This window comes from Octopus sinensis, linkage group LG4, assembly GCF_006345805.1.
Source record: "Octopus sinensis linkage group LG4, ASM634580v1, whole genome shotgun sequence".
NCBI classification, from domain to species: Eukaryota; Metazoa; Mollusca; class Cephalopoda; order Octopoda; family Octopodidae; genus Octopus; species Octopus sinensis.
This window is the reverse complement of record NC_043000.1, coordinates 24,420,864-24,447,807: the sequence shown is the minus strand read 5'-3', so window position 1 is coordinate 24,447,807 and position 26,944 is coordinate 24,420,864. Positions and strand designations below refer to the sequence as shown.

The 26,944-nt window shown below is 34.4% G+C and overlaps 1 protein-coding gene and 1 long non-coding RNA gene across 11 annotated transcripts in view; one reads left to right on the top strand and one right to left on the bottom strand.

Moving 5' to 3' along the window:
- LOC115211129 (membrane-associated guanylate kinase, WW and PDZ domain-containing protein 1) overlaps positions 1–26,944 on the top strand; it is a 777,470-nt gene that overhangs the window by 577,174 nt on the left and 173,352 nt on the right. For 8 of the 10 annotated variants that reach the window (XM_036501925.1, XM_036501922.1, XM_036501919.1 and 5 more), the window contains one exon: positions 9,283–9,345. The exons of the other annotated variants lie outside the window; for them this stretch is intronic. In XM_036501925.1, coding sequence (XP_036357818.1) covers positions 9,283–9,345 — 63 coding nt within the window. The remainder of the gene's footprint in view (positions 1–9,282; positions 9,346–26,944) is intronic. 10 annotated transcript variants of the gene reach the window in all.
- LOC118762902 lies at positions 5,202–23,830 on the bottom strand. The gene is made up of 3 exons (XR_004998653.1): positions 23,820–23,830; positions 8,267–8,273; positions 5,202–5,317 (listed from the first exon to the last, which is right to left on the bottom strand). It is a non-coding gene; the product is annotated as an uncharacterized LOC118762902 (long non-coding RNA).

Below are 26,944 nucleotides of genomic sequence, written 5' to 3'. Positions count from 1 at the left end.
GATAAAGTACCAGTCACGTACTGAGGTCAATCTAATTGACTAGCCCCCAGTCCCAAATTCCAGGCCTTGTGCCTATATCAGAAACAATTATTATTTCCATTCTAGGCATAATGTTACACAATCTCATTTCCAATTCCCTTTTTTTTAAATCTGCGACCTGGCACCACGCCATGTCCTCCCTGGCAGTAAGACCCCCATCTCCTCCCCTGCCAGGGTCATTATTTACTCTCACATCCCAGCTACAGCTGGTAGCACTGAAATTCCAAACATACATTAATGCCACGTTGTTTGTTCCATGTTCTTCTCCTCCGACAAATTCTTTGTGTCTGTGTTCAAGTGTGCATGTTTGTGTGTGTGTCTGTGTGTTAATGCATGCACGCGTGTGCATGTTTTTGTATATATATCAAAGTGTACATATTTGTGTGTGTCTGTGTGTATTTTTCTGTCCATGTATACATGTTTGTTTTGCATTTGTATGTGTATGTATGTGTGTGCTCAAATGTGCTTATTTGTGTGTGTCTGTGTTCACATGTACATGTTTGTGAGTTTGTTCATGTGTGCATATTTTTGTGTGTTCTGTGTGCATGTTCACATACATATATTTATGTGTGTGTCTGTGTATGTCTGTTCATGTATGTAATGTTTGTGTTTGTATGTCTGTATACTCATGCGTGAATGTGTCATATATCTCTCTTCTCTATTTACTTGTATACTTATATTGTTTTGTCTTGTTCTAATGCAATTTCCCTCTTATGAGAAATACCTTATTATCATTATTATTATCATTATTATTATTATTATTATTATTAGTTATTATTATTACTGTTATTATTATATTATTATTATTATTATATTATTATTACTGTTATTATTATTATTACTGTTATTATTATATTATTATTATTACTGTTATTATATTATTACTGTTATTATTATTATTATTATTATATTATTATTATTATTATTACTGTTACTACTACTACTACTATTATTATTATTATTATTATTATTATTATTATTATTAGTAGTAGTAGTAGTAGTAGTAGTAGTAGTAGTAATCAGCTGCAGCAGTGTTGTTATTGCTGTTATCATCATCATCAGTAGTATTTTTTTGACCTGGTTTTAGGCCTGAGCTATGATATCTTATTATCTATACCTCTAAATATCCTTACAAAAACGCATGAACACTACAAAATTCCATTCCATTCTCTCTCTCTGACATAAATTTCACATTTTTGCAGTTCAGATTCTTAGTTATTTGCATTTCTATGCCATTATTAATTATATTCCCAGGAAAGGCATGAATATCACTAAATGTTATTTTCTTCCTTTAACAACAATAATAAAACCATAATATTTATAATTTACTTCCACCACATGTATACTAGAATCTACAAATTCTTCCTTTTTTACTTGTGCATTAGTCATAGAAGGAAGTTTGTTTACAATAGAAAAGCCCATGAAGTCTACATAACAGTAAAACTTTACAATATTACACTGCTTTTAACATTAACTCTCTTCTAAAGTGAAATACTACCCGCCCCCTTATGTCCATAATTTTAAGCCAGTCCTGAGGTCACAGACAAAAGCATTCTAACCATGACCATCCTGTCTTTTCAGACAGTTTAACTATGACAATGAAAAATGTTTTATTGTCTGGGGAGTCATTCTGTTTTAATGCCTTATTAATTAACACACTCACCAGTTTGATTTCTACTCCTTTATTTATTTTTTGTAAAATTTTCATTACTTCTTGCAACCTTTTCAATAATCGTTGAATATGTTTATTCTTTTTTAAAGAAAACAGGGTGAGATTTGAGAAATACTTGACTGCTATTTCTACAGGGATAGCAACCAGCCATATACAAGTTTTCTCATTGGTTGGCCTTGTCCAAAGTTATGTTGTTATTTGGCTCCAGATTCTTCTCTATGCTGTGAGTTGGGAGGGAGGAGTATTCCCTATTAATGGTGTGGCATGGGAGGGAGATATCTGTGAATAATAAATAAAAGAAGGCATCTCACTAGAAAAACACATTTTGTCTTGTTTACAGTCTACAAATTTAGAAACTTAGAAAGACATGAAATAATTTGTTTTTAACAGATGAGCTCAAAGTAGATAAGGCTACAAATAGTATCATGTAAATATCAAGCCTTTTGGACAGAAAAAGTTAAAGGTTAGACATGGGATGTGAACCCAGAAGGTAGAAACATTAGCACGCTGGGCGAAATGCTTAGCGGTATTTCGTCTGCCGTTACGTTGTGAGTTCAAATTCTGCCGAGGTCGACTTTGCCTTTCATCCTTTCGGTGTCAATAAATTAAGTACCAGTTACGTACTGGGGTCGATGTAATCGACTTAATACCTATGTCTGTCCTTGTTTGTCCCCTCTGTGTTTAGCCCCTTGTGGGTAATAAAAAAAATAGGTATGAGTTCAGATCCCATGCCGAATATTCACCCATAAAAAACAAATTCTGTCAGATTTTGCCCTTTTATTATTATTTTTTTATTTTTTACCATTCCAATTAATTTCTCCAATTGCTCTGCTACATTCCCTCTGTCTTACTATGTGGCTATTTTTCACTACACCACTCCATCCAGCTACTATGTCACACCATCATTACACCATGCTACAGCACTTCACCCTACAACACCATACCATCTTCCTACACTGTGCCATACTGCTGCATCACTTTCACACTATTTCTGCACTACTCAGACTGGCCATGCCACCATCCCACCGACGCCCACACACTACTACACCACTCCTTTTAGCTAGTCATAGACACATCCTAGTTGGCTAATTTCCATAGTTGTGCTGACACTAAAGAACTAAGGAGGAACTCTATACTTCAACCCCAACCACACAGTCACCACTGCCTACCAACCACTCCTTGCCCTGTCTGTCTCCATATATTTCCTCCCTTTCCATTATTGCATTGTCTTCCTTCCTCTTATTCAACTGTCAAACTCTCCCTCTCTGTCTGTCTGTCTGTCTCTCTCTCTCTCTCTTTCGTGCCTTTCTTACACTATCTATTATCTTCTCTATTGTTTTGTCTCCCTATTTTCTTCTTGTTCTCATTTTGTTATTTTTTTCCCCTTTTTTATCTACTTCCTGTGCTATTGTTTTGTAAACCTTACTCCAGATATACTAAGATACCACAGACAGTACACTCTATGTCTGTCTTACCTGGCAACTCCAAATATGACTTATATACCATCTCCTTTCTTTAAAGTTCAAATGCCATGAACACAGGATGTTGTCAACGGATTTTTGTTGTTGTTGCATTTTTCACCTTTAAAAATATTGGTCAAGAGAATATTTGAAGAAAAGTCGAAAAAAAAAAACCAAACTTACACACACTTACACATTGGTTTTATGTCAAGTTTTAATAAAAATTTAACATTAAAGTGAAGAATTGCACAATATTTCTTTTTTTTTTTTTTCATAAAGTAGACTTTTTAAACTTTTACATGAAGATGTATGACAGTAACTTTGAAGTTTCTGCCTTTATGTGTGTGTGTGTGTGTGTGTGTGTGTGTGTGTGATAGTAATTTCAATAAAAAAATTACTCAGCATAAAAGCACAATGGAAGTGGGAAATTAATGTAATTTTATATAATCTTTCTCAAATAAATTCATAAATAATAATAATAATAATAATAATAATAATAATTAGAAACATGCAGAAAAATACCTAACCAAGACCTCAGGGCTTGGAAAATATGCACAACACAGAGAAAATAGAACCGCCAGGTTCCGCACGCATATTTCTTAGAATAATACCGTTAATATAATGGGAATAGAAAATCAAAACAAAATACTGCACATAGCCAGACATCAGAGAGCTGCACTCGGCAGTGCAGTGAACACATGCAATAAATATTACCCTATAAATAATAATAATAATTCACAAATTTCCTTATGTATCTTATTTGTATATTTGTGTTAACACCTCTCTTTCTCTATATCTCAGTGTATACATATGTGTGTGTGTGTGTGTGTATGTATAATATATATATGAAATACTATTTGTGCTGTATTTTTTTAGATAAATATTATTCAGCATCACTGGTCATTGATCAGTTAACATTTACGTCGATTGCATTGACTGACTTGATCTCAACAAAACTGTAGTGCAGCTCAACTTATAAGTCTTTTCTTTATAATAAGCTTGGAAACTCTCTCTCTCTCTCTCAAGCTCCAAGAGTTACTTTTGTAACTATCAACCTATTTAATATATATTATTATTATTTTTTTTTATATATATTCGGTTCCATGCATCTTAAAGTTTTACAGGCTTCTGGCAAACATTTGATGCTTTCAGGTTCAGATAACCAATTCAGTAACTCCTACTAAATGTATTGAGTGCCATCTTCTTTCATTTGTCCACTCACTTGTGTGCGTATGTATATATATATGTGTAAGGTGGCGAGCTGGCAGAAACGTTAGCCAGCCGGGTGAAATGCGTAGCCGTATTTCATCTGCCGTTACATTCTGAGTTCAAATTCCGCCGAGGTCGACTTTGCCTTTCATCCTTTCGGGGTCGATAAATAAAGTATCAGTTTCGCACTGGGGTCGGTGTAATTGACTTAATCCCTTTGTCTATCCTTGTTTGTCGCCCCTATGTTTATCCCCTATATATGTATGTGTGTGTATATATATATATATATATATATCAAATCATCTTCATAATCAATTTGATTTCACCATCAATATGATTTTCTGTACTGGCATGGGTTGGATAGTTTGTCATAATTTGAATCAGTTCTTATTCAGGATTTTTACTCTCCTAGAATAGTAAGTTTCTATGGCTGGATGTCTTTGCTAACACCAACCACTGGATGTATTTTACCAATGGCACCATGACCCAAGTGGTTGTCGTGCACCTGGCAAGACTACGAGCCTTGTCTAGCTTACACTGTCTCTATTCATTTATCAATAATATTACTGGGTGCATTTTATCAGAACACCAACCCGAGATAGGTTGCTTGTCTCCCTGCCAAACTGAAGAATCCTCTCTATTCTACATTGTCTCTGTTCTTTCAAGGTAAATGTTAACATTTGTGTGCAAATAAAAATAAAAATAATAAGAATGAAATTATTGTGTGTAGTGCTCCAGTGCATTACAACTTATCAAAGGTGCATGTATAGTATAAAGAATTATGTACAAAAGTCAGGAAACAGTGTATGAGTCATGATATACATGTGTGGGAGGTGGGGATATCAGGTGTAATGTTGGCGAATTTCAGGAAGCGTTGAAGTTTTAAAGGATGCTATGTCTTTGCAACTAACAACTGATGCAGGTAGTTTGTTCCATACTTCAGTAACTCTGAGTGTGCAAAAATGTCTCCAAAAATCATGAGAACTGTGCTGTTTTCTGACTTTGTAGGCATGCCCACATGTGTTAGATACATGGATTTCAAAAAATGTGGTCATGATTGTTGTTGGCACGATGGTTAATAATTTTGTGGGTGTTTACCAAAGTCAGTTGCCTGAAGAGTGTGATGACCAAAAGAGGGAAAAGAAGAGGTAGTATGAGTGTGATAAGGCATCAGAATGATTGAAACCATGCCTGGCCATGGGGAAATATAGATGTTTTCGATCTAGTTTGGATTCTTTGCTATCAAATTTGAATTCTTTGCCATCAAATTTGTTTGCAAAGAATTCAAATTTGATGGCAAAGAATCCAAACTAGATCGAAATCATCTATATAATTTGGTTTGGAAACAGGTGAGGGTTGGCAACAGGAAGGGCACCCAGCTGCAGAAAATCCACCTCATCAAATTCCATCCCATGCAAGTGTGGAAAAGTGGACATTAGAACAATAGTGATGATGATGTATGTGTGTTGAGAGAGAGAAAAAAAATCAATAATGGAGAAATACAAGCATGCATACACTTAATCACACACATAGACACATACATGTAGTCAATCATTTATTCTTCTCCATATTTTCCCAACACCCCACAAAGTAATGCACATACACTTATACATATATTCATAGCACAACACTTATATTTTTACAGCTTAACACAGAAAGGCACACGTATACATAGGCGTTAGCAGAGCATAACATATGAAGGTATATATGCTAGAATACACATATTGAGAAGAAAAACAAATAACAATAAAAAATTTTTGACAGTTTTTTTTTGTTTACATTTTATCATATCTATTGATTGTATATATTCTTAGTATAGGTGTCATTATATCAGCTTGTTTTCAGTGCTTCGTCTTCTACAGTACTGGAAGTTGTGTGAGGAATATGAAATAGAATTTTTAGTAAATTTCTATGAAAACATCAATGAGGGGAAAAATTAAATGGAGGAAATGCTATTTTATTTTATCATTAATTTCGTCTTAAACTGTATTTCTGTCTGAAATCGTTATAGAAAGTACAAAACGTACAGGTGCATAGAGATATTGACTGAAGAAAAACTGACGGTTTATAGATTGACTGGAATTATCATCATCGTCAACTTTATCTATATCAACAACAACATCATAATCATCGTCATCATCATCATTTGATTGGCTTCAGCAAAATAGGTTTTCCTGTATTTATCATTATTATTATTATTATTATTATTATCATCATCATCATCATCATTATTATTCTGCATGTCCAATAGTTTATTTTCAGACACAGTAATAAAGACTATTCTGTTGTGTCTGGGGAGAGTCAGTTTCTTTTTGTGCCTTATAATTTAACATACTCACCGGTAAAATTTCCACTTATTTCTTATTTATATTTTCTTAAAATTTTCGCTACATCTTGCAACATTTTCAATAGTCTTGACTCTCTATTTTTGATCAAAATTTTACCGGTGAGTGTGTTAAATTATAAGACACAAAAAGAAAATGACTCTCCCCAGACACAACAGAATATGCTTTAACACATGGAATTATATAAAAAATCTTGCAAACCAAATCCAAAAACGAAATATTATAAAGACTAGTTATTGTAAAAGTGCTGGACAACTGACTAAACAGGTTAAAATTTTATTACAGCCATTGTATTGTACTCTTGAACAAAGCACATACCTATCTGCCTCTGTCTTCTCGGCTGACTCTAGGTTCCACTTCTTCACAATTGAGAAGTTAGTTGTAGGAAAAGCAGCAAAGCACTATTAAAACAAATGTTCAATCAGTATACTAATCCTGAAATTTGTTGGTAATTTTAATATGGAAGGAATTTAGTAAAAACTGACAAAGAAAAAAAAAAAAGAGAGAGAAAAAAATACATAATTAAACTCAAAAGTAAAAAAAAATCTGTCAGGCTTGCAGCTGTTTAATTATGAATACTAAAATACATTTATTTATAAATAATGATCAGTGTAAATAAATCTAATTAGTGACATATGTTTATTGTAGTTTATTGTAGTACATATAATGATCAAAGCATGGTTAGGTGGTTCAGAAGTTCACTTCAAAATCATGAGACACTAGGTTCAGTCCCACTGTAGAATCTTCAGCAAAAGTTTTTTACAATAGCCTTGAGTCGAACCAAAGCTTAGTAAATGGCAAATGGAAACTGTATAGAAGCCTGTCATACATAGGGCTGATTAACAGTATTATACAGTATTATAGTATTATAGGGCTGTATTAACAGTATTATAGGGCTGATTAACAGTATTATAGGCCCTGCAGCAAAACAATGCACTGGGGCCTGTAGTATTTAGTTCATCAGCATTTAGTGTCCAAGATGGCATAGATTGGATGGTTTGACAGAATCCAGTTGGTTTAAAGGCTGCATCACGTTCCTCTGTCCGCTTCAGCATGGCTTCTACAGCTGGATACCCTTCTTAACACCAATAATTTTATAGCATTATTTATTAACAGAAAAACACAGTAAACATAGATTATCAATGGTCTCTCAAGCCACAGGGTCATCAGAAGAATGTCCAGTCTGCCCATGTCTTAGGACACCTTGATTCAAAGGGCCATCTTGTCACACAGTGTCATACTGACTCCATCTGTGTACCCTGCTCAGGGTAGTTGTATCTGTGGAACACACTACCATATGAACTATAATTCAATAAGTATGCAGGTCAGTTGATTGAAATAGTGGAATAATTCTCGTTGGTGGTTGGTGTTAGGAAGGGCATAAGTGACTGAGCCAAGGAAGAGCACAACACAGTCTTCTGACTTGTCAGATCTTGTCAAATTGTCCAACACCCATGTCAGCATGAAACATCATCATCATCGTTTAACGTCCGCTTTCCATGCTAGCATGGGTTGGACAATTTGACTGAGGGCTGGCGAACCAGATGGCTGCACCAGGTTTCAATCTTAATCTGGCAGAGTTTCTACAGCTGGATGCCCTTCCTAATGCCAACCACTCTGTCAGTGTAGTGGGTGCTTTTATGTGCAACCGGCACGGGGCCAGTCAGGCAGTACTGGCAATGACCTCGCACAAATCTTTTACACATGCCACCAGCACAGGTGCCAGTAAGGCGATGCTGGTAATGATCACGCTTGAATGGTGTCTTTCACGTGCCACTGGCAGGGAGGTCAGTTAGCCGCTCTGGCAATGATCATGCTCAGATGGTGCTCTTAACACCCTACTAGCACGGGGCTCGAGTGGTTAAATGATGGTGATGGTGGTGTTGGCTGGTTGGTTGGTTTCTCCAGTCACACTTTACATGATTTTAGAGAGAGTGAGAGATGGGGAGAGAGAATAAAAGAGAGATAGAGAGAGTGAGAGATGGGGAGAGAGAATAAAAGAGAGATAGAGAGAGCATTGAGAGATGAGTGTCATTACTTCCTGCAAAACACACATTTTTTTCATGTGCAGATCAGAGATAGGTTTATGGTGGCAGAGATTGTGATGATATTGGTAAAATTTAGAAAAACAAAATCATACATTTATTGCAAATATACAAATGTTAAATTTATTTTATTCAATTTTATTTTAAGGTAATAAATATTTTTCTTATGAAAATTAGTATTCATTTCATTATTTTGTATAAACACCAAAAATTTTGATAAAAGTTAAATTGTAATTATTTTATGTCTGCTATATTTCCTGATATTACCCATGGAGAGAAAAATTATTCTTCCCAAGTTCCCTATCATATGATGGGTAACACTCTAGTTATTATAATAATAATAATGATTCTAATATAACAATATCATAAAGTAATTATAAGAATTATTCTAACTGGTAAGTATAATTAATTGAATTCTAAATTGAACATTGTTTTAAAATATATACACACATCTTTTATGGTAGATTTTAATTCCAAATGAAATTGTAACCAAATTATTTTATTTTCATCAGACGTGCCGTTGCCTCAAAGGATTCAACGTGGGTCTGCTCTCAGTAGGTCATACCCACTACCTAGTAAGTCATACTTCTTATCTGTAAGAGGCCACATTGTGGTGGTGGTGGTGGTGGCGGTGGTGGTGGTGGTGGTGGTGGTGGTGATTGTTTTCATTTTTGTTGTAGTTGTGAATATCTTACTTTTAGGTTTCTAAAGAGATGTACTTTTATGATTCATCCCAGCAGTTGCTGAATAGAGGTAAAACAGCTGTGTTGCTACCTGGGCAGGTGAAGGGCAGGTTCTTGCAGCATATGTCAATCAATTAATTAGAGCTAATTCAATTTAACAACCTCCAGAGACGACAAATTCTGTATTTGTAGGCATTAAGCATAATTGTGTGGTTAAGAATCTTGTTTTCTTAATACATGGTTTCAAGTTTAGTCCTGCTGCATGAGACCTTGAACAAGTGTCTTCCATTATAGCCTCAAGCTGACCAATGCCTTATAACTAAATCTGGTAGATGGAAACTATGTGGAAGCCTGTCATATATATATATATATATATGTGTGTGTGTGTGTGGAAGCCTGTTATATATATATATATATATATATGTGTGTGTGTGTGTGTGGAAGCCAGTTATATATATATATATGTGTGTGTGGAAGCCAGTTATGTATATATATATATATAAATTAAATTAAATTAGAGATAAAACCACTATTAGGCAAATCAAACAGTGAAAAACATAAACCAAAACATAAAATTAAAAATAATTAATATAATATACAAAATATATAAAATTTAAAAATTTAAATATATATATATATATATATATATATATATATATTGAAAGAATTACATTTGTGTGCTTGTGTTTGTTTCTTGCTTCTATAGCTTGACAACTGGTGTTGGTTTGTTTATGTCCTTATAACTTAGTGCTTCAGGAAAAGAGACCAAGAGAATAAGTGCCCAACTTGAAAACAAAAATAAATAAATAAATAAATAAATAAAACATAATTACTAGGATTGATTTGTCCGACTAAAACCCTGCAAGGTGGTGCCCCAGCATGGCAACAGTCCAATAACTGAAACAAGATAATAGATGATTCTCAATTAGGGAATTCATTGCCAAAAAAAAAAGAAAAGAAAAGAAAGTAATCTTGACAATCTTGTCCTTATTTAATTCTTCATTCAAACCTGCCCTTTTCTAAATGCATAAAAGTACATCGACACATCGAAATACTCTGAGTTAGGTCTAATGTCTTTACTAAATACCCTCACACCCCACAGTGCTCCCCTATGTCATATTCTGAGAGCGGATCTTATCAATAATTAGCACTACTGCTGATAAACCTCTAAGTTTGATAACCATCATGTCTTATCTTACTTAAAAGAGAAACTCATGAATTTCCTTCTTTATCTGATTATTATGGATAAAACCAGTGGCTGCCTGTTTCCCTTCCAAGTGATGATATATTTACTTAGAGTAGATATATATAAAAAAAAGTTTAAAAAAAGAAACACTGGAAAATGAAAGGGGATTTTTTTTTTAAAAAAGCACTTTTAAGTGTACAGGGGTTTGTTCTGTCATGACTACTTAGTGAAGCTGTTGTTATTGTTAGTAAAATGACTTATCTTGGTCAAATTCATCTCAATGAGGTGTATAATTGACATGATAAAATTAGATAAGATATTTGTAAAGGATGGTATTTTTTAGTGAAAGAAAAGTTTAAATTATGTTGATAAATTAAAGATCTAGCTTTACCAAAAAAAAGAAAGAAAAGAAAGTAATCTTGACAATCTTGTCCTTATTTAATTCTTCATTCAAACCTGCCCTTTTCTAAATGCATAAAAGTACATCGACACATCGAAATACTCTGAGTTAGGTCTAATGTCTTTACTAAATACCCTCACACCCCACAGTGCTCCCCTATGTCATATTCTGAGAGCGGATCTTATCAATAATTAGCACTACTGCTGATAAACCTCTAAGTTTGATAACCATCATGTCTTATCTTACTTAAAAGAGAAACTCATGAAATTTCCTTCTTTATCTGATTATTATGGATAAAACCAGTGGCTGCCTGTTTCCCTTCCAAGTGATGATATATTTACTTAGAGTAGATATATATAAAAAAAAGTTTAAAAAAAGAAACACTGGAAAATGAAAGGGGATTTTTTTTTTAAAAAAGCACTTTTAAGTGTACAGGGGTTTGTTCTGTCATGACTACTTAGTGAAGCTGTTGTTATTGTTAGTAAAATGACTTATCTTGGTCAAATTCATCTCAATGAGGTGTATAATTGACATGATAAAATTAGATAAGATATTTGTAAAGGATGGTATTTTTTAGTGAAAGAAAAGTTTAAATTATGTTGATAAATTAAAGATCTAGCTTTACCAAAAAAAAGAAAGAAAAGAAAGTAATCTTGACAATCTTGTCCTTATTTAATTCTTCATTCAAACCTGCCCTTTTCTAAATGCATAAAAGTACATCGACACATCGAAATACTCTGAGTTAGGTCTAATGTCTTTACTAAATACCCTCACACCCCACAGTGCTCCCCTATGTCATATTCTGAGAGCGGATCTTATCAATAATTAGCACTACTGCTGATAAACCTCTAAGTTTGATAACCATCATGTCTTATCTTACTTAAAAGAGAAACTCATGAAATTTCCTTCTTTATCTGATTATTATGGATAAAACCAGTGGCTGCCTGTTTCCCTTCCAAGTGATGATATATTTACTTAGAGTAGATATATATAAAAAAAAGTTTAAAAAAAGAAACACTGGAAAATGAAAGGGGATTTTTTTTTTAAAAAAGCACTTTTAAGTGTACAGGGGTTTGTTCTGTCATGACTACTTAGTGAAGCTGTTGTTATTGTTAGTAAAATGACTTATCTTGGTCAAATTCATCTCAATGAGGTGTATAATTGACATGATAAAATTAGATAAGATATTTGTAAAGGATGGTATTTTTTAGTGAAAGAAAAGTTTAAATTATGTTGATAAATTAAAGATCTAGCTTTACCAAAAAAAAGAAAAGAAAGAAAAGCTAAGTGAATTTGTCAGTTTTGTGGAAAATACTAAGAAATATTAAATTATTTCCAAGAAAGGCAAGTTTCATTTTTTTGAATGAGGTCAGGATAAAGCTTGCTGGGCTTTGGTTCTTTTTCTCTGTTTTCATACTGTAGAATGTCGCAGTTTATTTGTCTAAAATACTAAAACATAAATAAATATGAGACATTCTGGGCCAACACAGAAACCTCTACTCTCTCATTTGACCTGCTAGAAATAGCAGCCAGTTGCTTCCCCAAATTACATCCTACAGTCTTGAGAAAGAAAAGGATACATTAGATAATGTAACCATGTATACCCATATAAAGTTGGGATAGCCACAACTGGAATGTCTTTGATCATAGCTCATTTTGATCAGCATTTACTTGTGGCTAAATAAGAACAATGTTTTTTCCGTCTTAAGTTTTGGTTCATGTCCTAGGACATTAAATGGTGGTATGACGTATATACAGACATTCATACACACATATAATATATATATAATACATACACATTCACAAACTTATACATATAAACAATGCATTTCCACAGAGTTTCTGTCCACCAAATTCATTCAACAAAGTATTGTGGTTGTCCCAAGGGTTTTAGATGAAAACACTTGCCCATGTATAAATTACATAGTGAGAAAAACCCACATCCTTCAGTTTCTTTTATGGTATTATAAATTTAAGTTTGAGCTTCAATTTCTTTTATGGTATTATAAATTTAAAATATAAAACACAGCAGTATTTTAACAAATTTATAGCTCCCTACTTCTCTTCTAAAGGTTTTATAGTGATTACTGAAATCCCAGTTATAAGCCTTATTTTACATTCCCTAACGTTTGTCATCTGCAGCAACTAATCTTTATAATTAAAATATAATTTTAGAAATATTATATATTTAAAAAAAACTCTATTTATTTTTTATAGAATACTTGTAAAATTCCAAAATAAATCTGTTTAACCAATTTCTTGAAATATTTTCAGCATATTTGAAATGTGTGTGTGTGTCTGTTTATTTTGTTTTCATTTATATTTTTTCATCTTGTCATTTTACACCCTATAAGGAAGTCTAAAAGAACATATCAACCAGAGTTATGTAGGGATACTAATAGCTACACGTTTTAGTTGTTTTCCCATTTGTTGTCCTTTCCATATTTGCTTTTCCTCCTGTAGCACTTTAACTTCAAGAATGTAAAGTTAATCCTTCAATACGGTATCTGTAACATGAAACAGATGAGTGACAAATCTCTCTCTTTGGACAGAAGCTAGTCTGTTGCAGTTAACTTTTTCTTAAAAGATTATAACCAAGTTAGATAAAGGTGAGATTAAACTCTTAGGGCATTCCAGCTAATTGTGAACCAAACTTGAGAATGATCTTTGAAATTGCCTTAACTCTTTAACATTTAAACTGGCCATATCTGGCCTAAATATGCCTCCTGTTTTACGTTCAAACTGGTCAGATCTAGTCTCTCACACTGATCCTATTATGTCATTCTAAATATAGACTGTAGTGTCAACAAAATCTCAAATCTATGAGATAATACAGGATTAATTCAAAATAATATGAACAATTAAGCTTTACATTTGTCAGAGTAATTTGAACACTAAAGGGTTAAATGAAATAAATCTTATGCCTAGTCAATCCTGAAAACTTCAGGTCCTAATTATATAGGGTTCTGATTCTACGAGCACTCAAAGTTGTGGGCTTAGGAGCCATATTCGAGGATTTTGATAAATGTGGAGCCATATTTGACCTTTAGTATCTCGAGATTGAAACAGTTTCAGCCTTTGTAACTTTGTAAATGCACTCTACTCCAGGAGTACTTTACAAATAAATATCACTAGGCCTGAAATTTGGGGGGAAGGGCTAGTTGATTACATTGACCCTGGTATACAACTGGTACTTATTCTATCAACCCCCAAAAGCATGAAAGAGAAAGTCAGCTCTGTGGAATTTGAACTCAGAATTTATAAGCAGACGATATGCCATTAAGCGTTTTGTCTGGCATGCTAACAATTCTACCAGCTCACTGCCTTTTTCAAATAAATAATAATGGAAGACTATAAATGTCCCAAGATTGTCTTATGAGCTGGATTAAGTCAGTGCCTTCAGACTATCATCTTGGTCATTTTTGCAACTGCTTGAATATTAGTTTCCATCTGGTATATTTTCACAGATTAAGCCTAATGTGTACATGCAGATATGCACATGCAAAGTTTCTTAATCACATGATTTTTAGTATGTTCATGTTACATTAACTTAATACTTTGATTTCATATCTAGAATATTTTCTGCTATGTTAAATCAAGTTCATTTTATTTATTCATTTTATTTTATTTTATTTTATTTTATTTCTTGCTTTGCCTAATTTTCTATATGCTTATAATCCTGGTTTAATCACTCATTCAAAATATGCTCTATATTTCACCTGATTAAATTACTTAAACACAGAACAGAGGCAATGAGTGAGCTTTTATACAAGTTTGCTAATAACGCAGTGCCTAAATTTTGCTATAAAATGAATTTCTGCCAAGTTAGATGTTGCTTTCAGCTGCCCTTTGTCTTAAAAATTGAATACCAAATGCTGGAAACAGCATTTTTATGGACAGAAAGCTAAATTAATAATTCATTTTGCAAGATTCCTGATGTGAAATCATGTGTTGAAACAGATATTGTTTTATTTTGGGAGAATGGAGTAAGTGAAGCAAGAACACACACGGAAACAAAAAGTGTTGCTGAAGAGGTCACAGATGTGTGATGAAAGATTTCTGGACAATGGACATGAGTTAAAGTAATAAAATAAGAACAGTAATAAACAAGTGAAGAGAACATATATATATATATATATATATATAGTGCATGCGTTTATTTGACAAAAAAGAAAAGAAAAGACCATCCCGGAATACAACAATAAATTAATAATGTTCCATTCAAATTAATGATGTTGCTCCAGGCTGGCCTTAGCTGCAATGTCTAAAAGACATTAAAGCATTAAACCAAATCTAAGATTAGGATGGGCACATATTTTCTTGAAAAGGCAGTTTATATATCAGTTAAATTTCTGCCAAAATTAACTTGATCCTTAAAGTTAATAACATAAGTATTATATGACAACAAAATGGCCCCAAATCATTCCCTATCATATCACAGTGTACCTGCTGTGCTATACTTGAAAATTACTTTGAATTTTTGAGCTAGCCAATCTAGGTCATAACATCTGATTCAGCTGGAATGGTTAAGGCTGATATCCAATATATTTTGAACACAAATCAACTCCATATATTCGAAGAGTACCAATACTAGATATTTTGGATCATTAATCATTATTGAATTTAATTAAGAACATTAAGTTCTTAGACTTTTTTCTTCTGTATTAGTGGGACATATTCTGTTGGCTACAATAGTCTTAATAATTTAATTATTTTAGTTTATACCAATGATGAGTCTCTTAATTTATTCAATATAGTGGTTTTTACTGGTATTTGAAATTGTCGCTTGTCCTACCTCTTTCAGTGAAAGCTTACTTCGCTTAATTTACACACAAACACACACTTACAAGGTGCTGCAAAAAAAAAAAAAAAACTCCTACATTTAACAGGTTGACAAATGCTTCAGCAGCAAACACACAATGTGCACCAGTCCAAGCCATGAAGGGAACTGAAAAAAAAAAAAAAAGCATTCAAACAATAGCTACTTGAAGACAACATTGCCATTTGCCTAACCTAATTAGTGCAACATCAAAAGCCATGTGAAATGTGAGATGGTTTGCTGTCCCCTCCCCCACCCCTACTGCTTGACAACTAGCATTGGTTTTGTTTTCCATAAGCAAAAGAAACCAACAGAATGAGTACTGACTTGTTCAACTAAACCCTTCAAGATAGTGCCCCAGCTTGGCCACAGTCCAATGACTGATACAAGTAAAAAGATAAAAACGTGTGTAAATTGTAAATTATTTCTGCTAATTTAACACACAAAGCGAGACAGGCCATGATTGTGGCTGTCAGGCACAGGTCAACAGGCCACAATCGTGGCCCAGGTAGATGCATTTAATTTATGGGCGTTTGTTGGGGTCTAATGTCACTCAAACTCTCCAATACTCCTCAGAATGCAAGAGGACTAATAGTTCAACTAATGACTTTTCAGATGATGTAAAACTTGCCACCATTATATACTAAGAAGATATTTTAACTATTTTTTTGTTTTTTATCTGTGCAAGGTAGTCTCATTTTCATAAAATGTGCTCAGCACTCCATGCTATGAAAGAGCAAATCCCAGCGCTTTATGGGTTAATCTTGCAAAATTGTGTCAAGCCCTTACAACAAATGTCATATTGATTGATTTAGATGATCATACAAAATAATTCAGATTATATTAACAAGAATAAGCAGACTCTACAAATATAGAGTACAATGTTAATGTAATCTACATCAAGTGTTCGACATTAACTACCATGAGAATAATGGCCCGTAATTTCCTTGATGTATTGATGCATGTAAAGTATAAAATAACATTTGAGTTTCCTTCAGTGATATTAAAAATCTATATATGTATACCATCAAGCTAAATAAAACTGGTGATCGTGTTGATTAGGGGAGGGGAACTATTTAGAGTACCAGGGGTAAATTGCAAATGTATAAAGACGTAAATTGCAAATACATAAAGACCTGTAGAGAGTGCATCTGGGCTGAGATAAAAATAATTAATTTTTAATTTTACAAATTCATAATTATGAGACTGATATCAAATTACAGTTTTGATTTTTAAGACTCAAACGGTGAGTTTATCTCTTTCTTTCTTTTTTTTTCTTTTTTTTTATATGGGAATGGGTGTGTGGTTAAGAAACTCATTTTCCAACCTTGTTTTCAGTTCAGTCTTGTGTCATATTGGGCATTTGTCTCCCCAGGCCAACCAATGCCTTGTGAGTGAATTTAATTGAAAGAAACTTTATGTAAGCCCATCACTTATATATATGTGTGCGTGTATATTAAAAGCAATAAATTAAATAAAGAATTAAATAGAGAGATTCAATTGACAATCTAATAATTTATTTATACTATAATATAACATAATATTCTATGACTTTAATATAACATAAAAAATTATTAAAAAGCCAGATCAAAAATAAAATCACAGATGCAAAAAAGAAAGAAACACACTATACAGCAAAAAAAATATTAACAATCACATGATGAGTGGCTGTGTGGTAAGAAGCTTGCTTACTAACCACATGGTTCCAGGTTCAGTCCCACTGCATGGCACCTTAAGCAAGTGTCTTCTACTATAGCCTCGGGCTGACCAAAGCCTTATGAGTGGATTTGGTAGATGGAAACTGAAAGAAGCCTGTCATATGTGTATATGTGTGTAAGTGTATGTTTGTGTGTCTGTGTTTGTTTCCCCCTCCAGCACTTGAAAACTGATGTTGGCATGTTTATGTCTCCATAACTTGGCAGTCTGGCAAAAAAGATTGATAGAATAAATACTAAGCTTACAAAGAATAAGTCCTGGGGTCGATTTACCCGACTAAAGGCGGTGCTCCAGCATGGCCACAGTGAAATGTCTGAAACAAATAAAAGAATATATATATATATATATATATCGTTTGCCAGCTCTGTCTGGCAACCGTGTCGGTGGCACGTAAAAGCACCATCTGTTCGCGTCCGTTGCCAGCCTCGGCTGGCCCCCGTGCCGGTGACACGTAAAAGCACCATCCGTTCGTGGCCGTTTGCCAGCTCTGTCTGGCCCCGTGTCGGTGGCACGTAAAAGCACCATCCGTCCGTGTCCGTTGCCAGCCTCGGCTGGCCCCCGTGCCGGTGACACGTAAAAGCACCGTCCGCTCGTGGCCGTTTGCCAGCTCTGTCTGGCAACCGTGTCGGTGGCACGTAAAAGCACCATCCGTTCATGTCCGTTGCCAGCATCGCCTGGCCCCGTGCCGGTGACACGTAAAAGCACCATCCGTTCGTGGCCGTTTGCCAGCTCTGTCTGGCACCTGTGCAGGTGGCATGTAAAAAACACCCACTACACTCGCGGAGTGGTTGGCGTTAGGAAGGGCATCCAGCCATAGAAACACTGCCAGATCTGACTGGGCCTGACGAAGCCTTCCAGCTTCACAGACCCCAGTTGACCCGTCCAACCCATGCTAGCATGGAAAACGGACGCTAAACGATGATGATGATGATGATGATATATATATATATATATATGCCGGTGTAAACACATAAATGTGAAACAAGGTGGAAAAAAAGAGTACTCAAATACCAGTGGTAGAGTAAAATGCTTTATTTAAAGCAGCAGAAAATTCTGCTGCTTTAAATAAAGCATATATATATATATATATCATGATTGACCAGACTATCAAATGTTGTTATACATCACTGGTCATGATGCACTTTGCATTGTTTCAGCTTTCGTATGATGCCACTGGACTGGCTAGGCAAGCAGGCCAACATTACCCCTGATCAGGCTAGTCTGTTGCAAAGTTAAACCCTTCGAGGTAGTACTCCAGCATGGCCACAGTCCAGTGACTGAAACAAGTAAAAGATAAAAGATGGGGTTTTGTTGTCAGAACTTTGTAGTTGGAGTAAGAAATGGATGGAAGTTAGAGTTTCTATCTCTTTTGACAACAAGGATTTATAGATCTCTATGCAAAAGGCAGGCTGTATATTGTGCATGTGTGTGCAACCAGGTGCATGTCTATGCAACCAGGTGTAAATACTTTGGTTTTGATTGACAAACGTAGTGTTTAGGTTTGTTGTGGTTGTTGTCCTTTTGTTAAGATAGCTAGAAAGGTTTTATTGACTTTCAGTGGGTGGGTTCAAATTTCATCCCCATGTGAGGAGTTTGCTCTCTTCCCTTCATGTAGTTAAAAAACATTTATAAATCCGATGGGAAAAATTAGTGAAAGCCATTCTAGAACACCACCTAAATATAAATCAATGGTTTTTTGAACAAAAGTTGGTTGGTTTCTTTTTAACTGTTAAAGGGTGGTGCATTTGGTTCCTGGGCGAAACATGTAGAGAAGAATAGAGTGGCACTAACGTTGATGAATGAATAAATCCTTTTCAAACAGGGACAAGGGAATAATAATAATAATAATAATAATAATAATAATAATGCTTTATTTATTTATCACTAAGGGTTCACAAAAAAAGACTTTGGGAACGGTACAGGACAATACAATGTGGGGGTTATATAAATAGAAGCATGTAAACAGTAAAAGCAATGATAGAAAACAAAACAGGTGTAAAATTACACAGTTGTCCATATAATTTTATGCAGTCCTTTTCTTTCCTTCTGATGCCAGTTCTAAAACTATCAAGGCTTTTTTTTTTTTTTTTTTTTGCATCTGGTGAAAACATGGCTTTCTATAGAATACTGAGTGGCTAGCTTGTAGTGAATAAAACGTAGTGCATGCACACACACATGCACATGTCCATTCTCCTAAGAATACGTTATGGCTCTTGTAGGACTGTTGAGCAATGCCTTTGTTCATTTTTAAGAAAAGCTGCAATAAAGCTTAAGCTGCAGATGCCGTTTCTTCATTATCTTCATCACTTTCAGCAAAAGGTGTGACATATGATGAAGAAAAAAAGTGTTCGTTTTATCTTTTATTTGTTTCAGTCAGTCAGTCAGTCATTAGACTACGGCCATGCTGGAGCACCTACCTGCCTTGAATTTTTAGTTGAATGACTCAACCCTAGTATTATATATATATATATATATATATATATCTTTTGCTAAGCCTCGTACTTATTCTGTCGGTCTCTTTTGCTGAACTACTAAGTTACAACAATGTAAACAGACCAGTACCATTTGTCAAGTGATGGTGGGGGACAAACACAAACACAAAATTTCTCTCACGCGCACACAGAAGACCAGCTTCTTTCAGTTTCCTTTTCCTGAATCCACTCACAAAGCTTTGGTTGGCCCAAAGCTATAGTAGAAGATACTTGCCCAGGGTGCCACACAGTGAGACTGAACCTAGAACCATGTGGTTAACATGCAAAGTCCTTACCACACAGCCATGCCTCCACCTATGTTTGTTAATTTTGTTTTAACTGAACCAAGAAACCTAGTTGAATTTTGATAAAATAATTTCTATCTTGACTTATTTTGTCACATGTTTATTAATTAATGCAAAGATTCACAGTAATGAAGTACTGAATGGACATTGAAGTCATTATGTTTGTAAAGGAGGGGTTTGACGAGTAGTCTGAAGATGACTGTGTTGTCATTGTTTTGCTTCAAGTCAACACTGATTGAGTAAACATGAGCAAAAGTGCTCCACTATGGCCATAGTGTCTTTTTTCTTACCTAATATATAGAACTACATTATTCAAAGTGTCCTTCCTTTAAGACATGGGAGCTGATCCAAGAGTAATTTGGCTGCTATTTCTAGGAAGTCAATTAACTGTATAGAAGCCCCTTTATTAACTGAAGGATTTCTACTGTTAATCCACATATCAAATGGTATGTATTTGCGTATGAGAAAGGGAAGCAAAGAAATTTTATATCCCTAAACCCTTTCGCGATCATATTTCTAATGAAATATATGTTGTAATTAATTTTAAAAATTAATCAAGTATTCAAAGGGATTTAAGTAAAACAATTAACTTTTTCATTAAGTTGTGGTTGAAATATAATAATGAAAGTGTTCAAACATAAAAAAAAATTGATGGAAGGTTTTAATTTAGATATGAACATTGTAAAAGGAGAACCCTTCAGTTATGGAACCAGAATTGGTCTTAGATGGATTGATTTCAGAAGGGTTAATGGGTCACGGAGTCAACACTGAAAAACTTTATATTTATATAACATGTCAAACCATATATAGATCCATCAAGGTTGTTTACTACCTACCATTATTCAGCAGTGCTCACACAGGTTCACACTTTATACATTTTATGATAATAATTCTTCGTTTATTTTTTACTGACATTTAATGACTCCTCGGCATCAATTATGACATTATTCCTACATGTGTGTGTGTGTGTTTAAACAAGGAAAAGGTTGATAGTAACTTCAAGATTTCAGCTTGTTTGTCTTCATCAAGCAGTCTGCTAAAAGCAAGCAAGCTGAAAGTTTGAAGTCCGTGTCAACATTTTCGTTGTAAAAATGATTGTGTGTGTGCATGCATGCATGTGTGTGTGTGTGTGTGTAATGATTAAATAAAAATATCATGTCTTTAAAAGAAATGATTAATGTATTGGCTCATTTGAGTATAGAACTTTTTTTAATATTAAAATAGTATATTAATTTTTGAAAGCAAAAAAAGGGGTTAAAAGTTGGCCCTTATGTTAGCATAATAGCCCAAGATAAATATTATCTATGTTTGTGCTTCTGTGACTGATTTGTTTAAGTGTCCCTACAGTTCCCTTTAGAATTAAAATGTCACGTGTTTGTGAAAACCAAGACTAGACAAAAAGAAAAAAGTTTAAGTTCAGCTTTTATATTTGTTTACTTGGTGTCAAAAACCTTCCATTATTTCTCAAATGACACAAACAAAAATGGATTTGGGAATCTGGGATTGTTGTGTTTGTGGAACAAGGAACCAATTTTGAAAACCTGAAAATGGCTTTACCATAATTCACAAAAAAAAAGCACTTTTACTGTGATTGCCAGTTTCTGCGTTGTTAATATTTATCATAATTTGTCTTAAACTATTCTGACTGAATAGGTTAACCATTTAGCATTCAGATTATTCTGTCAAATGCATTACCTATTAATTTGCATTGTTTTGAATTAATCATGCATTATCTCAGAGCTTTTAGATTTCAATGATATGATTGTTTATTTTTAGAATGACATTGTAGGGTAGGTATGAAAAGCCAGACCTGGCTGGTTTGAGCATAAAACTGGTGGAATATTGGGGTCAGATATGGCCAGTTTAAATACTAAAGAGTTAAATAGTTCTGTGACCTACATTCGTTACAATATAGTAGTTACAGTTTATTTGATTCTGGTAAATATGGACTTAACCCCTTCCTCAGCAACCTCTTTTGGAGAAGACATTCCATTTTCAGATGAATTTTTTTTATCAGATGAGCATGCACTCATCTGATGTATCCAAGCTTCTAATAGAAGGTTCATACTCATTGTCATCTTCTGAGCTCAACATCTGGGCGTAATTTGTAAAAAAATAAAAAATAAAAAATAAAAAACAGATAAAAACCAAGAAATGCCAAAAATTATGTATAAATTCTTCTGTGGCTTTTTTTTTTAGAAATTATATGTTTTGGACAAGTTTACTCGTTGCACTCTGAAAAAGACAAATTGGGTGAAGACAAGTTAACTCATCTTTGCCGGAGAGCACTGTAGCTTGCTTTGAAGCATTGTGAGACAGAAAATAGTAGAGAGTTTCTTACAACAAGGAAAATAAAAATGCTTAATAACTTTTATATTTTGCAGGCACAAAGGTCCATCATATGAAATAAACAGTCAAAAGAAATTTTAGTTTCTACAGTATCAGCCATATTGATCAGCGAGTACTGTATAGACTCACATTTCTGATGATGGGTTTTGTGCCTGAAATATAAAGCTTATTAACCCTTTCGTTACTGTATTTATTTTGAGATGCTCTCTGTTTCCTTCAATTACTTTAAATATAACAAAGAATTTAGTAAAGTAAGTTAGTTATCATTAAGCTAGTGTTAGGAACATAAATTGTGACTAAGGTTTGGTGGAAGATTTTAATTAAAAACTTATGAAAACAGGACATTTGTACTCAGAGTCAGAGCCGGTTTCAGCCAGGTTGGTAATGAAAGGGTTAAACATTTTTTTCTTTTCCATATTGTAAGAAGCTCTCCATCTTCACTAATTTACCATTTTAACTTTGAAGTATTTTGGGGAATTAATAACTGAATGTGATCACCACCATTTCTTTCTTCAAACCAACACAACTACTGCTATTCAGTTCCACTCTGGACACCACCTCACCTACCATCATCATCATCACCAATATAATCAGCACTACCGTCACCAGTATTATCACAACTACTACTACTTCTGTCAACACTCTGCTATTTTACCATCAGCTTTTTCACCACCCCATCGCTTACCTGCACTGTCACCATTGCCATCACCACCACTACACCACCATCGCTATCAATACCAACATCATTACTACCATCAAGCCATGAAAAACAAAAATAAAATAGTACAAGAAAAAATAAACAACCCTGTCCCTGGACTCTGCAGTTCAAACAAAATCAATTTCAAAATAAATTTATTCCATAATTGGTAATTTGATTTTTATGGGTGTTTTCCAATCACACACATACACACACACACACACGTCCATATACACTTACATCAGCACTAATAAATTACCAAACTTACACACTTACATACATGTGTGCTCATACACAAATTATTATTCACACCAAACACGTATTTATTTAACATACATTAAATATTTATTTAACATACACATTTTCAAAGAGACACACACATGCACTAGCCAGGCAAACACGCACAAACATGGATATATGCACAAGAGCACACGCATATATGTTGCACATATTGTGACGCACATTATGACACGTTTTAAAATACACATAGACATATGAATACAAGTGAGACATGCACACTTACACACACACATTATATAGATACATATACACATTTATACATGCGTGCACACACACACACACACACAGGCATACCATGTCCTGTGTGAGGTACACACATACGCACAGATACTAACAAACTCACAGGCACCCAAGCTCTTTGCAAAGGTTATGAGTACTGCTCGTCTTCTCTTGACTAGCATATGTAAAGACAGATGAACAAACACATACTTAACACATACACACACATGCACAAATATACATGCACACAAATACATACATAACACACACATGCATGCACACACACACATACATGCACACACATGCACTTATAGCTGCAAAAACAGGCAATAAGTACCTGGCTTTATATCATGTTTTTAGTGTAACCTATGTTTCCTGCTGTTATTAGGATGGCTGAGCAGTTAAGAAGTTTGTTTAACACCCATACAGCCCTGAGTTCGATTCCACTGCATGGCATTTGGACCAAACATTTTTTTTTACTGCATCACTGATTCACCTTAAGCCTCATGAATGAGATTGAGTTGATGGAAACTATATTGAAGCCCTTCAGTTGATAGTAGGTACCTGTAATTTAAAGGGCCAACTTTGTCACACTGTATCATGTTGTCTGAGGATTACATGATGGGTACAAGTGTCTGTGGAATACTCAGTCATATATGCTATGATTCAATGAGCAGAGACAGTCCGGTTGATTGAATGAACAGCCAGAATAGTCATTGTTGAAGCTGATGAGGGTTCATTTACTTACCACTTTATTAGAACTTTGTTTTTCTAACGAGTAGTCTTCCACCTCCAAATTTAATGAATATTATTCATCCAGTGAAGTTTAATGAGCTTAACACCTACAAAGATTTCAGATGTTGATAAATACTTTTTAGAGTGGAGAAAGCGAGAGAGGCTGTACTGATATCTATCTGAGTAACCCAAAATAGTGTTGCTGTATATTTAGTATGAATGGTCACTATTGTTTTTGACGAATAGCTGAAAACCTTGTCAGTTCTATAAACAGCAAGCCTATGTTTAGCTTGGTGAAACCATTCTCTTTTATCTAGTTGGTTTAAAGTAAACATTTCTCTACAGATATTTGTCTTCAAAACAAACTTCGAATATCTGGTGGAATTTTTGGAGGTGGGACAGAAGGATGCAGTTATCATCATCATCATTATTATTATTATTATTATTATTATTATTATTATTAGGGCAGTGAGCTGGCAGAATTGTTAGCATGCCGAGCGAAATGCTTAGTGGTATTTCATCTACCACTACGTTCTGAGTTCAAATTCCACCAAGGTCAACTTTGCCTTTCATCCTTTCAGGGTCGATGAAACATTGGGTTCGATGTAATCAACTAGTCCACACCACCCCCAAATTTCAGGCCTTTTGCCTTTAGTAGAAAGGATTATTATTATTATTAAGAAGGTGAGGAGCTGGCAGAATTGTTAGCATGCCTGACAAAATGCTTAGCAGCACTTCATCTGCCCTTATGTTCTGAGTTCAAATTCATCTTAGGTCAGCTTTGCCAGTCATCCTTTCAGAGTCGATAAAATAAGTACCAGTTGAGTACTGGGATTGATACAACCGACTTGCCTCTTCTTCTCAAAATTTCAGACCTTTTACCTACAGTAGAAAGGATTATTATTATTATTATTATTATTATTTTTATTATTATTATTATTATTGCTACCCACTGCCTCCAATGTCTGTGAGTCCTATTTGATATCCATAGAAACATGTTACATCTATATACATATATATATAGCACAAGGTGTTTCTGTCATTTGACTGCGCCCATGCTGGAGCACCACCTTTAGTTGAGCAAATCGACCTGAGGACTTATTCTCTGTAAGCCTAGTACTTATTCTATCAGTCTCCCATTGCTGAACCACTAAGTTATAGGGATGTAAACGCACCACCATCGGTTGTCAAGCGATGTTGCGGGGACAGACACACATACATATATATGACGAGCTTCCTTCAGTTTCCATCTACCAAATTCACTCACAAGGCTTTGGTTGGCCCGAGGCTATAGAAGACACTTGCCCAAGGTGCCACACAGTGGGAATGAACCCGGAACCATGTGGTTGGTAAGCAAGCTACTTACCACACAGCCACTCCTGCACCTTTAGTCTAATAACTGAAACAAATAAAGAATATATGTATAATAATATATACTCACACACATATTCCTACACACCCATATATACATATGGGTGATAAGAATAGATATTTCTCCCTCGAATTCTGTTCTTGGAACAAAAACTCTATTTATTCCCGAGCAATCTGAGCCTTTCATTCTGTTTTTAAGGAGAAGGGGAACGGCTAAATATAGGAAGGTCTGGAATGCGTTAAGTAATATTATTGGCATTACACACTGTATAAATGCATGCAAAGACCTAGTCTTTGGTGACTTAACGTCAGTGATTGTGTAGTGGTGTGTAAAAAGAGTAATGGTGTTGGGTGAAGCAATGGAGATTTAGTTTCTATTTTGGTATGTCACAGTTCTGATTCCAATCTTCACCCAACTATTTTTTACTTTTCTAAAGTCAGTTCAATCAACCACGAGCTCTTCTAATTGCAGCACTGACCCTCTGCCAAATCTAAACTAACACACATCATCATCATCATCATCATCATTATTATTCTTCTTCTTATTATTATTATTAAAATGCTTAGTGGCATTTCACCCATCTTTACGTTCTCAGTTCAAATTCTGCCAAGGTTGACTTTGCCTTTCATCTTTTCGGGGTCAATAAATTAAGTATCAGTGAAACACTGGGATCAATGAAATCAACTAGTCACCTCCTCCAAAATTTCAGGCCTTGTGCCTATAATAGAAAGGATTATTATTATTATTATTATTATTATTAGTATTAGTATTATTAGTATCATCATCATTGTTATTATTATTATTAAAATGGTGTTCTAGTAGAAAAAATGCTTAGCTGTGTTTCGTCTGACTCTTTATGTTCGCAGCTTAAATGCCACCAGGGCTGACTTAGCCCTTCATTCTTTTCAGAATCAATAAAATA